This window comes from Heloderma suspectum, chromosome 1, assembly GCF_057233095.1.
Source record: "Heloderma suspectum isolate Gila_16-S chromosome 1, 16-S_ref, whole genome shotgun sequence".
Taxonomy (NCBI): domain Eukaryota; kingdom Metazoa; phylum Chordata; class Lepidosauria; order Squamata; family Helodermatidae; genus Heloderma; species Heloderma suspectum.
In genome coordinates, this window is record NC_139458.1 from 338,496,115 (window position 1) to 338,511,363 (window position 15,249).

The 15,249-nt window shown below is 41.1% G+C and overlaps 1 protein-coding gene across 10 annotated transcripts in view; it reads right to left on the bottom strand.

The window, feature by feature from the left end:
• Positions 1-15,249, bottom strand: part of AHI1 (Abelson helper integration site 1) — a 129,457-nt gene that overhangs the window by 57,766 nt on the left and 56,442 nt on the right. For all 10 annotated transcript variants that reach the window (XR_014786698.1, XM_084827604.1, XM_084827601.1 and 7 more), the window contains exon 19: positions 5,893-6,010. Coding sequence is in view for 9 of the 10 variants with exons in the window: in XM_084827604.1 (XP_084683730.1) it covers positions 5,893-6,010 (118 nt within the window). In the remaining variant the exon portion in view is untranslated. The remainder of the gene's footprint in view (positions 1-5,892; positions 6,011-15,249) is intronic.

The following is a 15,249-nucleotide window of genomic DNA, read 5'->3' on the forward strand; positions in this document are numbered from 1 at the left end:
CTGAACCTGCAAACCCCTGCCCCCAGCTTTTATTGCCACAAGCCCCTTTTTAATACACTTGGGATCTTCACTGCTGGGTGATCGTGCTGGTTTGGCTTTTGGATCAGGTGCTTCCGGACTGCCAATATCCAGTGCTGTAGATGTGAAACAGCGCCACTGCTCGGGAGGGAGGACTGCAGGAGGATAGGGGGTTGGGAAGTGAATCAGATTATACACAGTAGCTTATTAGCCTCTTCGTGTGGTGGGAAATCACGGACTAATTCACAAATAAGCTACGGTGAGTAGCTTATTAACCATCATGGGCTATGATGATGTCCGAACGTGGCTAGTGTGTCTGGTCCTAGCAAGTTACCAGTCAGCTATGTGGATCCTCACTAAGCCACACTAAAGGCCTGGAGATTTGCAACATCAATGCAGGCATCGGTGTTACGAAGTTAAGCAAAACATTGACACACGCACGTATATGTAATTATTTTTATCAACTTCTATCTTCTTTCACTTTCAGACTATTGCTAAGGTATGGCTGAGCAGTGAGGGAAGCTCCCCATAAACAGACCATTACTTAAACTGCACGCACCTTCCTTTCATCTTCATCATTAGAGGAAAAATAAATTACATTTTGAGGCATTTAATTAGTGTACTGCAGGATGCTTCTGGTTACCTGCCTCCTTTTTCTTGGAGCAACCAGGCAAGTGGGTCCGAGGTTAGTTCACACTGCGAAACCTGCTGTTGGAGGCAAGCGTAGCCTACGCTGCAAGATACCACACAATGACACAATGTAGCCACATCAGGCCAAATAAGGAGAGCTATGAACTAAAGGAGTTTGCAGCTTCAGAAAAGGACAACTGAGAGAAAACAGCAGCACATGATAAATGTAGACTAAAAATCCAAGACTGGCATTGTAGACTATTGCAATACTTTTTTTTCTTCTCTCCTCCTCCTCATGTTCAATATATACCAAATATTCTCTCTTCCCACTCTTTTTCTGATGTTATTAGCCCACTGCCACCGCCTTTCCCTGGCTCCATTGCTTCCTGACTGTCCTTCCTTAAATGCCTGTTTACTGTTATTTTCCTCAGACATTTCTCTCAGACCGTGTTTCTCAGCCCATTAGCTCCTCTACTTCTTTCCTTCAGCAACTCCAACTCCATCCCTCAGCTTCCCTCTTTTGCTCAACCTGTGAAGTTAGTGCTTTTGGACTAATTACTACTGGAGGTTTCACACAACCACCACCAAATCTCTAACATATCAAATGGATTTACAGCAGAGGCCGCAAAATAAGAATGATATGCATTCATGCCAGTGATATGCCAAATGCCCACTGCCAACAAAGGGGTTTCTTTCATAACTCTCATACCAAATAGAGGACCTGAGGACTCCCCCCCCCCCCCCAGTTTTTCCAATGGAAAACTTGAAAACGTGGGGGAATACTAAAAAAAAACTCCTATGAAATATTCTATTTCGGAATGAGTGAAATGCTTTTCAATACAAGGTTTTAGTCACTCAAAATGTACAGCAGAAAGATTTTTATGTATCTAAAGCATCAAAGAATGATAGCACACTATTGAACTCGATGGTCTTATAAGCCCCTTCCAACCCTACTATTCTATGATTCTATGAAGAGTTCAATAATGTTATAAAAGTTAACTCAACAGTCAAAAATGCTACTAGTCCTGAATATTGTGACTTGCGTTGCACGAGACTTTCTGGCTAGTAAACATACATTTTTTTGTTTACTACAAAAATTGTGCTTTCTATTTTCAACTTTTATTTTTTCATAGTTCCTATACTGCCACAGTTTCTGCTGCACCAGTGTGACCTACCATTAGCACAACAGGAAGCTGCTGTCTCCTAAAGCAAGCCCAGAAACTAGTGGAAACGCTAATTTCCGGAACAGGAAGGGTCAGCAGATCTCCCTTTCTCTGAGTTCCACTGACCTGCCCCATTCTGGAAATGAGCATTTCAGCTAGTTTCTCTTTCCTTAAGGATCCACTACCTTCCTGTTGCACTAGCAGTGGATCCCACTACCATTTGGGAAGCACTGGATACTACCCTAAGATATATGTGCTAAGGTAGCACAGGGTGCATCAGTTTGCAGCTCTCTTTCTAGTATTGAGTGTATTCACATCACTTTTATGGCAGCAATCTTATACACATTTACCTGGGAGTAATGTCCAGTAAACAATGGGTCTTACTTCTGAGTAAATGAATGCAATTATTTTCTGTAAGACATCTTGGAAGGGTTATCATCTTAAAAGTTGGCTTAAAAAGAGCCAGCGTGGTGCAGTGGTTAACGTAGAACTGGGACTCGGGAGATCCGGGTTCCAGTCCTCACTGGGCCATGAAAGCTCACTGGGTGACTTTGGGCCAGTCTCTGACTCTCAGCCTAACTTACCCTGGGTTCCTTGCAAGAGGAAAAAAGACAGGCTATAAATGTAATAATAAATAAAATAAATAAAAATATTTAAATAATAAAACTCCTCTGAAAATTTCATAAATATGCATATGCCAAATAGTACAATTCTATATGCTGTTATAAATGTTTCACTGAATAGTGTTAAAGCAGTAAAATAAGTTAAAAAATTTTAAAAATTTAAAGGCATAGTACATATATTTCCATTTCAAAAGAACAGAAAAAAACATGTATTTACTGCTGACATACTAAGAGCCTATGGGGTAATTGAGCACCTTCTCCAAATACCCTGAGAAAGTTGTATGTTTCAGGAAGGAAAAAATAAACACTAGCACTGGAAGGTTCTTTTTGTATCAGGATAAGCAAAAATTAACAAATCCTGTTTAGGGAGTTTATAAACCGATTATATAAGTGACAGCTTAGTTTAAGTAAGAATCACAGAAATGCCTAACTTTCTGAAAGACAACAAACAATTCAGCATATAAAGTAAAGGAGGAAACACTGAAACTTACACCTGCTACTCATTCCTATGGTGAAATACCACAACAATCAACCAGTCCTTAAGAGGGAAGTCTATATATCACAGATTCCTTTCTTCACAGTTTATAGTTGATGGTGAAAGATGTGCAAAATTAATAAATTCTCCCACGTCTCTATGAAAACAATTGTTATACAGCATGAGGCTTATAACAATGCAGCCTGTTAGCAACAGTCAGGAGCTACAGTGTCACCTAAATCTTTCTCATGGGAAAATTTATGAAACGATGCCTCCCTATCACCAATATTTTATAGTGATTTTTCCTGGAATCTTGATTTTCAAGTCATATGTTTGAAAGATCCATTCAAAATATATATTTGAGATATTGTTCATATTTCTTAAGCTTTGTTTCCCTGTCTTAAACAATGTATTTTCCTTTTTAAAAGAGTTGTTACACAGTCAATCCTGCCAATAATGGGATTATAGACATATGAATGCAATTGTGACAAATGATGGGGTTATTGCTTGAAACTGAGCTGCTGTCAAGAATGCTATCACTGGCTGCATCTTCAAGGATATAGAACAATATCTCACCCAAGCGTGGGGAGCTATAAATTATTAACATATTGCACTCTTTAACCATTTAGGTTAATAGGACACTGTTGCATAAATGTATGAGCCTTTGTTTTGTGAGGCAATATTAGAGTAATGATCAGAAGAGAGTGATTATTAGGAATGTTGGGAGAATATTTAAGGAGAGGTATTTGCATAGGCAAACACTCTTCCTCAAATGCTCACAAGCAGAATCAAGGCTTGCAGCCTGCTGTGTTTTCTCAGATTCTGACCTGGTTCACAGATTTAACCTAGCAACTGTGGGACAAGTAGAGTGCATGAACCACACACTCATTTCCGCGTTAATTAATTAATATCAACTAACGTGACATATGTACCTGGAAACTCTGGGTTGTTTATGGATTAAACAACTGAGCGTTTAACGCAACAATAAACAATGGGCAACTGTTGGGTTAACTCTGGGTTGTTTAACCCATAAACCATCCAGAGATCCAGGTTCACAGGGGCGTTCCTGGGTTGTTAATTAAAAGTAAAAACGAGTGCATGGCTTGCACACGCCACTCGTCCCTGCAATTCCGGAGTAAATTGCTGCTATGACATATGAACTGGGTTTCTGTGAAACCTCCCCCCCAAAGTGAAGGACCTTATCTTGGAAAAGGCAGAGGCAGCGGTAACAGTGCATGCTCTAAGCCCTGCAGAGAGTGCGTTTTCCTGCCAGGTACTAGCCGGGGTGTGTGTGTGTGTGTGTGTGTGTGTGTCTGTCTGTCTCCATGAGCAACTTACTCCGAGCTGGCTACGTTTGGACGTTGTTATGGAAACATGACATCGTGGCCATCTTGCAGCCACTCTGGAGTTTCCTGATGAAAAACCAGTTCTTCTAAGACTACTTTTAGTCCAATTGTTTCCTTAATTTGGCTTGTCTGCACTTCTGTTGCAGTGTGCACCACCCTCCACATTTACTCTGGCATGATAGCCCTGCCCAGGAGTGTGTCTTTCACCTCACTGACCCCAGTCAAGGGGTGTTGCCCCAATGTTTTCCCCACCTGTGTTTCCCTGCTGTTTCCACCATTTCAGCGCTGGCCGTCATGAGTTCTGCACTACCTCATGTAATTTACTTCACCTTGCCTACCACTAAACTCTGGTGGCCAACCCCACAAAGTATAGATGTGCTCTGGGCAGCCTCTAACTTCTTAAAAAAAAAAAAAGTGTTAAACCAAAATGTCTCTTTTGTCGGCTGTTCCTACACCTCCCTGCTATCTTGCTATCTCAGTATGTCACTATCTTGTATTTGTACAGCAATACCTATATCCCCTATCTCACTACCTCACTAGGCAACTATTCAGGGGCATAGCTATTGCTGGACAAATGTGTGATAGTGACCTGGTGACATTAAAAACCCCTTTCTAGATGTGATTTTTAAAAATTTCTTCCTTTCTAGACGGGTGATTTCCCTAGATAGAGAAATCTCTATTCTCTAGATAGAGGTTTGCTCTATCACGCAATTGCGCTATCGTTCTATCATGTGCAATTGCGTGACAGAGTGATAGAGCTCTTGCATGATAGAGAAATGTGTGATAGAGGCACAGATACATGAAAGAAATCACCCATCCAGAAAGGAAGAAGTTAAAAAATCACACCTACAAGGTTTTGTTTTAATGTCACTAGATCACTATCACGCATTTGTCTAACAACAGCTATGCCCCCTATCTCTCAGTATGTCACTATTGCGCATTAGTGCTACCACGTGATAGTGACAAAGTGAGATACTGGTTTTAGAGGGGGAGAAAAAAAAACAATTGGCAGACTCGGGCACAGCTTGGTGAAGGTATCTCCTCAGAAGTAACTCCCATTGTGGTCAATGAGGCTAGGCTTCCATCCATCGCTTTACGGGAGTATCAGGGGAAGGAAAAAGGAGAGCCTGGATTGGGGTGAGGCTTTCTTGTTGGTTGAGCAGCCCCTGCCAGTCTGATAACGTTTACTCCAATTCCCCCACCTGGAAGTATGTTCTCTGAAATGACTTATACTGGAGGGGTGCACTCGCTCATGGAGCCCTGCGCGCATACTAGCTGATTCCTTGAAAAAGCTCGATAAGCCTCCCTTTGGTTCTCTTTCCGTTGTTGTGGAGACAGGGTCCAGGATTAACATCCACTTTAAGTGGATAGTCAAGATTCATATAGCAGTATGAAATGAGTAGCATTTCTCATCCTTGATTTTTCTTACTGCTTTGAGTAATTGCTGCTAAATTTTGATTTGGTAATTCATCTCTTTTGTGCCTGCATTACATATGTTAGTACAATGTGCATAGGTTAAACATATGTCGAGAACTTACAGAAAGCCAATAACTGAGCAAGAAAGCTAATTTAATATAATCACAGAAGCAAAGGGGTGCTTCTGAATTTGAATACTGAAACAAAGTATATTACATTACCATTTTGAGTAGGAAGAGAATACAGAGGAATCTGTGCTTCGCCCAGTGTACTTGCCAATCTTAATTTGGAGTGTGGTGACAGAAGGGATGGGCTAGGAAGTAATGGACTGGAGCTGGCCTACAAAAGGAAAGCTAAATTGTAATTTCTTCATTGAGATATAAAACATAAAATGAAAAGCATTCACTAACAGCAAAATGATTGTTAGTTCAAGGTAGCAGTAAATTCATTCTGAAAGCAAGAAAAGAAGCTTTAAATAATTTTCTTCTTGAAAAGATATATAGGAGATTTTTAAAAATTACTTGAAAAGCAAATAAATTAGAAAAGGTGAATGACTTCATCCCGTCTTCTAGGAGAACACACCAACACTTTGTTTTGGCACCCTTTTTGTTTCAATTGTTACATCAACATTGTGGTCTCCAAGCTGCAAGGCAATAAATATGTCTCTCCCTCTATTGTGGACATAAAGGTCTCTGTATTATTATGCAGATAACATCGTTTTTCTGACATATTTTCAATCAGATTTAAGATGTCCCTTGAAGATTTTAATTCCTTTTCTCTCAGGGTTATTCATTAGTTTTCTGGTAAAGGTTTTGGTTTTCACTCTTAAGTGGTGTTGAATGTGCAAACAGCTGACCTTGGAAAAAAACCAATGTTCATATGTGCCTAACAAATATTTGTGTATTTCCCAACTACTGCTCCACTTCTTCAGCAGAAGCAGGGCTAATATGGTGCCTCCTGCTTTACAAATATTCAAAGCCATTATCACAGTGTCACTGAAATATGGAGTTACTGTAAAGTTCAAGATCTCAAAAATATTCAAGTTATTGAGATCTTTGCTTAGCCCCTCCTAGTAATATACCTGTCCCCAGGTCTTAGGGTTGAGAAATGTTCTACAGTATCATTAGCTTGTAATTGTATAAAAAATTACTTGATTAAACTTCCAGCTATTGAAGATGACTAATTTTCTGTCAGTTAAAACAGTCTTTAGGTCTTAGTGCCAAATTCCTCCACACAGCAGTGCACAGAACTACACTACACCATGGAGAAAGGTTACCAGGATCCGTGTGGAGAGTTGGCAACCATCTCTGTGATCACTACTTCCAGAAGAATTGCAGTCATGGGATGACTACTGGGTGTGTATACAGTCTGTTCCACACAAGCCCTCCCCCCCATGAATTCATGTTCCTGCACACATGACTATGTGGAGGAATATGTCAGTGTGATCTGAGTTTGTAAATCTAAGGTACGGATGTTGGCTTAGCAATTTAAATGATGAAATAATGACTTAGGTCTACAAAACAGCTTGGATCAATGATTTTCTGTTTGGAAGATTACTTATATGAATTCAATTTGTGTTAAGGAAAGAAGGCTGTCATTACCCTCTATTTCTAAATAATGTCTCCAATTATCAAGAAAGTAATTAAAAGTCAAGGCTACGTCAGAGAGAAGACTTCGCAGGGCTCTTCGCATGTAGCAGTGACAAATCGTGAGTTAATTGTGGGTGGATGTACTGGGTGCATTTCACAGCTTTTCTGAATATTCAACCCCCATCGGGCTGTTCTGAAGTTGTTACGTGAATATTCAAAATGGTCACGGAATGCACCATGGCAAATTAGCCCATGATTTGCTGCCATTACATGTGAACCTGGTCAATATTTATTTATTCTGTAACCATCCTTCATCAAAAAGATTCCTGTGAAGCCAGTGTTGTACAAGATCTGTTAAATTATTTTCTGGCTTTCAAAGCCTAGAAAAGAAGCTTTCTTTTGTTTTAATTTAAAAAATGTACAGGGTATTTGACACAAAAGTGTGTGTGTGTTTTGTTTTCTATGGTAACGATATAGAATCTACCCCACCCATTGTATTTCCTAGAATTTCTGAAAATTTATTGCGTGTGCAATGACAGCCAAAACAATAAAGCCAATATAATCTATCAGATATGTATATAGATGAGTTTTTCACATTTGAAAAAGTATACACATGAGGTTTAGGGAAAGCTCCAAATTTATTTATTTATTTATTTAAAGGAAAAAGGCATAGAACCCTGGATTTGTTTTGAATCGTTAGCTGTTGATGGTGTCACATTTAAGAAGATTTCAAGTAGTTCTCTTATCAGGTCCTATAATTGACTATGTCACTGCACTGTGAAGTTATCAGAGGGCCTGTCGCAAAGGTAATCCTAAAATGAGTAACTAGTGGCAAATAGAACTCCAAGCTTTATTTGTTCAGCTTTTATAAATTATTATTCACCATATCAAAGCAGTCTTAGGCTGGAATTCCTACCCTAGGGTTATTTCATCAGGCCCCACTGAATTAACTGAAAACGCTCCAAAATTCTCTGATCTGCTGCTTTCCTGACGTGTGACATTGCTTCCCAATACTTAGCTTACTTATCATTGGATCATAATTCACTTTTCTTCTTTTGGGGGCCAAAGACTTTAGCATTTTATTAAACAAAATCTTCTTATGTTAACACATTGGTAGAATACTTTTCTATGACTGAGAACTAGCTGCTGTGAGGCAGAAGGGCAGAAGTATATATTACTTCAGCAAATAGGTGTTCCTAAATCTATGTTTGCTGAGGTAATACCAATGCAGGAGGAGTAGGCTTTGAAGAGAACTGACAGGTGGAGAGCACACTTAAACCTTTGCATATCTGCTTATTCTTTCCTGCAAATTCTCACCTGGCCTGGCTTATTTCCACTCTTGGAACCCTGATGGAGAAAAAAGCAAATCAAAACTGATTGGGGGGGCGGTTAGGGGAGAATCAGTGGGCGATGTAAGAATTAAGCACTGTCTCCCCTCCCATTGATTCTCCCCTGTATTAGGGTAATATGGCAAACATGTTGCTCAATGTCATGCTTGCCTCAGAATCTTTGTTGTTGTTGTTCAGTCGTTCAGTCGTGTCCGACTCTTCGTGAGCCCATGGACCATAGCACGCCAGGCCTTCCTGTCCTCCGCTCTCTCCCGGAGCGTGCTCAAGTTCATATTCATTGCATCAGTGATGCTATCTAGCCATCTCATCCTCTGCCGTCCCCTTCTCCTTTTGCCTTCAGTCTTTCCCAGCATCAGGGTCTTTTCCAGAGAGTTTTCTCTTCGCATTAGGTGGCCAAAATATTGGAGCTTCAGCTTCAGTATCTGTCCTTCCAATGAGCACTCAGGGTTGATTTCCTTTAGGATGGACTGATTTGACCTCCTTGCAGTCCAGGGGACTCGTAAGAGTCTTCTCCAGCACCACAGTTCGAAAGCATCAATTCTTCGGCGCTCCGCCTTCCTTATAGTCCAGCTCTCACAGCCATACATTACTACTGGGAAAACCATAGTTTTGATTAGACGGACCTTTGTTGGCAAGGTGATGTCTCTGCTTCTTACTATGCTGTCTAGGTTTGCCATAGCTTTCCTCCCAAGGAGCAAGTGTCTTTTAATTTCATGGCTACAGTCACCGTCTGCGGTGATCTTGGAGCCCAAGAAAGTAAAATCTGTCACTGCTTCCATTTCTTCCCCTTCTATATGCCAGGAAGTGATAGGGCCAGATGCCATGATCTTCGTTTTTTTAATGTTGAGTTTCAAACCAGCTTTTGCACTCTCCTCTTTCACCTTCAACAAGAGGCTCTTGAGATCCTCTTCGCTTTCTGCCATTAGGGTGGTATCGTCTGCATATCGGAGGTTATTGATAATTCTCCCAGCAATCTTAATTCCGACCTCTGATTCATCCAACCCGGCATTTCTCATGATGTACTCTGCATATAAGTTAAATAAGCAGGGTGACAATATGCAGCCTTGTCGTACTCCTTTCCCAATTTTGAACCACTCAGTTGTTCCATGTCTGGTTCTTACTGTTGCTTCTTGACCCTCGTACAGGTTTCTCAGGAGACAGGTAAGGTGGTCTGGTACTCCCACTCAGTGGTACTCAGAATCTTTAGTTCCACCCTTAAGAGACTGAGATGTGAACCAGCAATCTCTGATTCCAAACCTAACCTCACTATGTGGCCTTAGGCAAAGCACCAACTTTCAGACTCTACCCACCCGCCATCCCTTACCCATCCAGACAATGTGGGTATATACTGTGACCTACCTTGGAGTGTTATTTAAGGATTACACAGATAATGAACACTAGAAAAGCCCTATATCAATATCATTATTATTACTCTACCAGCACCACTACTATTGCTATTATTAAGTCTACGCCTGTTTAGAAGAAACACACATAACTCTTTATATCCTCATGCCTGCACTTCATTGTCTGATACTTTAATGTGTGTGTGTTTTTGATGTAAACTTTTCATTTGACAAAATATGCCAAAGAGCCCTACTGATGCACTTGCCAATAGAGTAGAAATTTTGTCTCTACCAAGAATGGGGGACCATGGATATAATCCAGTGGGAGGATCTCCTGTGTTCACACCCATGTGAAATGCGTTATAGTTTATTTATTTATTTATTACATTTATATCCTGACTTTTTTCCTCCAAGGAACTCAAGGCGGTGTACATACTCCTCCTCCTCTCCATTTTATCCTCACAACAACAACCCTGTGAGGTGGGTTGGGCTGAGAGTCTGTGACTGGCCCAAAGTCACCCAGTGAGCTTCCATGGCCGAGTGGGGACTAGAACCCGGATCTCCCAACTCCCAGTCCAGCACTCTAGCCACTACACCACACTGGCTCTCACTACACCACACTGGCTCTCAGTTGCATAATAGTTGCATAATAATTTTAGAACCACTCTTTATACTGGGATCCCCTGCCAAATGAAGTGAGGTGGGTGGCTACTAGGAAGAGGACATTTTCTGCGGTGGCACCCCAGTTGTTGAATGAGCATCCCGAGAGGTTCACCTGGTGTCTACTTTGTGCTCCTTTCAGTGGCAGGTGAAGACCTTTTTATTCTCCCAGGCATTTTAGTTTTTCAGTTTGTTTTTATCTGGTACTGTATTTTACATTTTTTGCTCCTAGCTTGTTTTATTATTTTATTTTTATATTGTAGTTTTAAACGTTTATATTGTATTTTATCATCTGTATTTTATTGTTTCATATTTTATGGCTTTAATTGTTGTTTAATTGAGAGCCAGTGTAGTGTAGTGGTGAGAGTGACGGACTGGGAGCCGGGAGATCCGGGTTCTAGTCCCCACTTGGCCATGGAAGCTCACTGGGTGACTTTGGGCCAGTCACAGACTCTCAGCCCAACCTACCTCACAGGGTTGTTGTTGTGAGGATACAACGGTGAGGAGGAGGATAATGTAAGCCGCCTTGAGTTCCTTGCGAGAGGGAGAAAGGCGGGGTATAAATGCAATAAATAAATAAATAAATAAATAAATTGTGAACTGCCCATAGAGCTTCGGCTATTGGGTGATATAAAAATGCTGTGTGTGTGTGTGTGTGTATATATATATATAAAATATACCAATATAATTTAACAATCCAAATTAAAGACACTGGCTTTGATCCAAGGGAATTACCCAATGCTGCCCTTGTGCTAGTGGGAAAGCAACTGCATCCTGGTCTGGAAGCAGTAGCTTGAGCTAGTTTCCGGGACTGCATTATCAAGAGCTAGCAGTCATTCCCACTAGCCTAACGCAATACGGTTGGTGCTGGCAAACTGCTAGTGTTGGATATTGCCCCAAATATCCCACTTCATGAAAGGAAGACTCTTCTATTTGCATGTGCAGGATTTCTCCCCAATTTTTATTCCTGAAAATACACCCTAGAACTTGCTTTCTGTGGGAACAGGAGATAGGAGAGGGCCTCCCATGTGAGCAGTAGAAGTGGCTTACACTCACACAGTGCAGTCTCTGGAGCCGAGCTGTTATTAGACAATGCGCTATATCAAAAATGAAGTACATAAACCAACTATAAATATGGCTGGTGGTTATTTTCAATGATGAGGAGATAAAGCTTAAGATTTATGATTCGATACTGTCTTTTAAAAAATAAATAGACCTTTACTTTCTCTCTTTTCATTTAATAGGCCAACACCTATGGAACAATTACAGTGAAGCAATCATCATTTCTGAAATGCAGGCTGTGGGAAGGAATTGCTAAACACCTTTTCAACAACAAGAAAAGGTTGGCTAAGATAGCTAACACCAATCAACTCATTTTTTCACAACACACTTTGCTTGCTTAACACAAAAACCACAGTTCTATCACAGACAGTTTACTACAAAGCCTGGGTTGGGTAAAACTACAAGTACAAAAAAAAATGTGTGTGTGTGTTTAAAGAGATAAAGAGAAGGCCTCATACTTTCTGCCAAGTTTAAACAAAGCTGCTTTGCATTCTCTTTTTGTATTATGGCAGCTCTATGTAAATTATGCAAATATTCATTTTCAATGGGACTAATTTTCATGTAAAAAAGTGAATCACACACAAAAATAAAGAGAATTCAAGTGAGTTCAAGACTCAACAGGCTAATGACAATTTCTCTGGGGTGTCCCTGATAATTCAGTGTTGTGACCTTTACAACTAAAAGAATCAAAATTTTCATATATGCTTGCAAGTCAAATCAGGCTGACAAAGTCAGCACTGTGCCTTGTCCTTTTGTTTTTAAGGTTCCTTTTTGAAGTTTTGTGCCTTTGGGACAAGCTCTACTTGAATAATAGCAGTTCCTAAATCATGGTTTTGTTAGACTACGAAGTTAACAATTATCAGCCATGAGAAAATCTCCAATCTCTTTTGTTTAATACTGGAACGGCCACAAATGCAAAACCACTCCTATATAAAAATATAGTTTCACAATATAATCCATGCAAACTGTGATCCTGTGTCACAAATATATTACTTGCTGCTCTTTTACATGTCACTTATTGCCCACAGAACAACAAAAAAGGCAAAGCAAACTGGTGCAAAGGAATAATTTTCTGAAAAATTAGTTTGAAATTCCTCCTCAGGGGAAATTATACACTATTTGCGTAAAAGCTATCATTTTAGAAAAAGCTGCTTTAACTTCGGCCAACTTGCTACCCAAACTATGTCAAGCTACTGTTTAACTAGGGCATGAACCAGTCCCACTGCAAGCAACATGCTTGCATGTGGAGAATTCCCATTGGCTTCAACAATACTTCCGTTTCTCCGCTCAGTGTACGAGAAGATAGTGCTTCCCATCCAGTCCTCCCTCTGTGCACAATGCAAGTTGCTTGTGGTCTGGAATATCACCTTGTACCAACTGGGTTTGGGTAGATCTTTTCAAAACCTGCAGACAGGAATGAACTATGGATACTTCCCCAGAGCACCACACTGGTAAAATTGGCTATGTGGTGAAGCTTTGGTGTTATTTATTATTGTCTTTCTATTGCATTGGCACATTAGATAATATGAGCATACTGATCCTATAGTTGATTAACAGTTCGGGAAAGATACTCAGAATATACAAAAGGCTTTGTGATAAATGAATCTTAAAGCCAGCAACTTTACAGGCCTCTGTGGAAACATATGCAGAACCAACAGAGGGGACACAATTGTCACTATCAAAGGAGCAATGACCACCTGAGCCATTCATGGTGTTTTTCTTAAAAGTTCAAAACAAGAAAAGCAGGAAATTGTGCAGAGGTATCCTAAAGACAGGGGTGGGCAAGTTTGGCAGGCAAAAAGTCCCTTGGGCAAAAAGCTCCTGCTGCTGGAACACCACAGAATCCATGAGGTGGTAGTGGCAAGAACTGGTGGTTTGCTGATTTTGCTGAAATTTGGCAGGAAGCTGCTACAGAGTAGTAAGTAGGTCAAATTTAGCTTGAGAACAACCTAAATTTGACTTGGGGAGCAATCCTATGGGGATAGCTGGCTGCCTCTGAACTTGGAGGCAGCCTACTATTCAATGCAGGGCGGGTGGAATGCAGAGGGGATCTTCTCCTCCACATTTCAGTTGCCCTGTATTTGCGGCTACACAGCTGATTTTGGCTGTCTAGCCAGGGTGCCTTGGAATGGGGGTGGGGAAGCTGGATGGTGCATAGGAAGCATTGTAACGGCACTTCCGTGATACCCTCCGCTCTCTGCTCCCAGGAATGCCCCCTTTTCAGCCTCTTACGAGTCCCCTCTTATGAGCCAGGGACGAGCTGCACTTCCTATGATGTGGCGAGGGAGGGGGCATGGAGTTGGATTCTGGGAACCGAAAAATCCAAGGCCATTTAGACATGGTCTAGTGGCCATAGGATTGCACCCTTAGTTACCACTCTGCAGCAGTAATCCGAAAGGATATTTTTGCTGCTGTGAATTTCAGTGGCACATCAAGAAGCAGCGAGGATTGGTGGGGGCCCCACCAGGGGCCACCCCTGCCTTAAGACAACAGCAAATATTTACAAGACAATATTGCTAAATCAATTCTGCACAGAAGGACAACACAATGGTGGTCTCTCGTCTCAACATCTTTCTTTGCAAGATGTTCTGTATTTTATAAAAAGCTCTGGCAGTAAAACCAACAACTCTGATGGAATACGGTTCTCTGTATTTGTGTGGGGGTCTCTCATGCCAGTCTTTTTCAGTTACTGTTTTTTAAAAATTTACTCCTCAGTTTGTGGACAATAATCTGAAGCATTCACACTTCATTATTTTGAAATGAGAATGGCTGTCAGCATCATAATGGAGTCATGTTGATGTCACACTAAAGTGAGCATCTGTAAAGATAAAATATATTTAATAAATTTCTACATGAAGGGAGCAATCCTATGGCCACTAGTCAGCGGCTATACGGCCATAGGATATGTGGTTTTCCGGGAACCGATCTCAGAGCCCACGCTCCAAGGTTGGCTCCTGGAGAACTGACCTTCCCCTCCTTCCACGCTGCCTTGGAGGCAGTGCAGAATGGCCCCAAGCTTCGTGCTAAGGAGCATGGAGCAGCCAAAACTGGGCATTCCGGAGGGTGTTCCGGGGCAGGAAAAGTGGAAATGCCAGTATGACACATCCTATGTGTCATCCGGCAGCCTCCTCCCGTACTCTGCCTTCCTGCGGCTAGACAGCCAAAATCAGCTGTCTAGCCACAAATGCAGGGCAAGAGAAGTGCGGAGCGAACGATCCCCTCCGTGCTTCTCCTGCCCCACATTGGATAGGTGGTCATCTTCGTGTTCAGAGTTGGCCATCTATCCCCATAGGATTGCGCCCTAAAGTAAGTATCCACATTAGTCCCCTTGGGAAGTAAACTTATGGGAATTTTATCAAGGAAAGTTTTATATCCAGCTATTTATAGATTGGGGGAAGGGAGAAATCAAACATCAAGGAGAATTGAACAGGTCCAAAAAGTACAAGAAATGCTATTTAATGCAAGAAAACAAATGTCTGCAACAGAATTCTACATCCCAGGTATGTTTTCAAGTTTATATAGCAAAATAACAAAGGCAGCAATAATCAAGTATCCAGAACCCCACATGTATACTA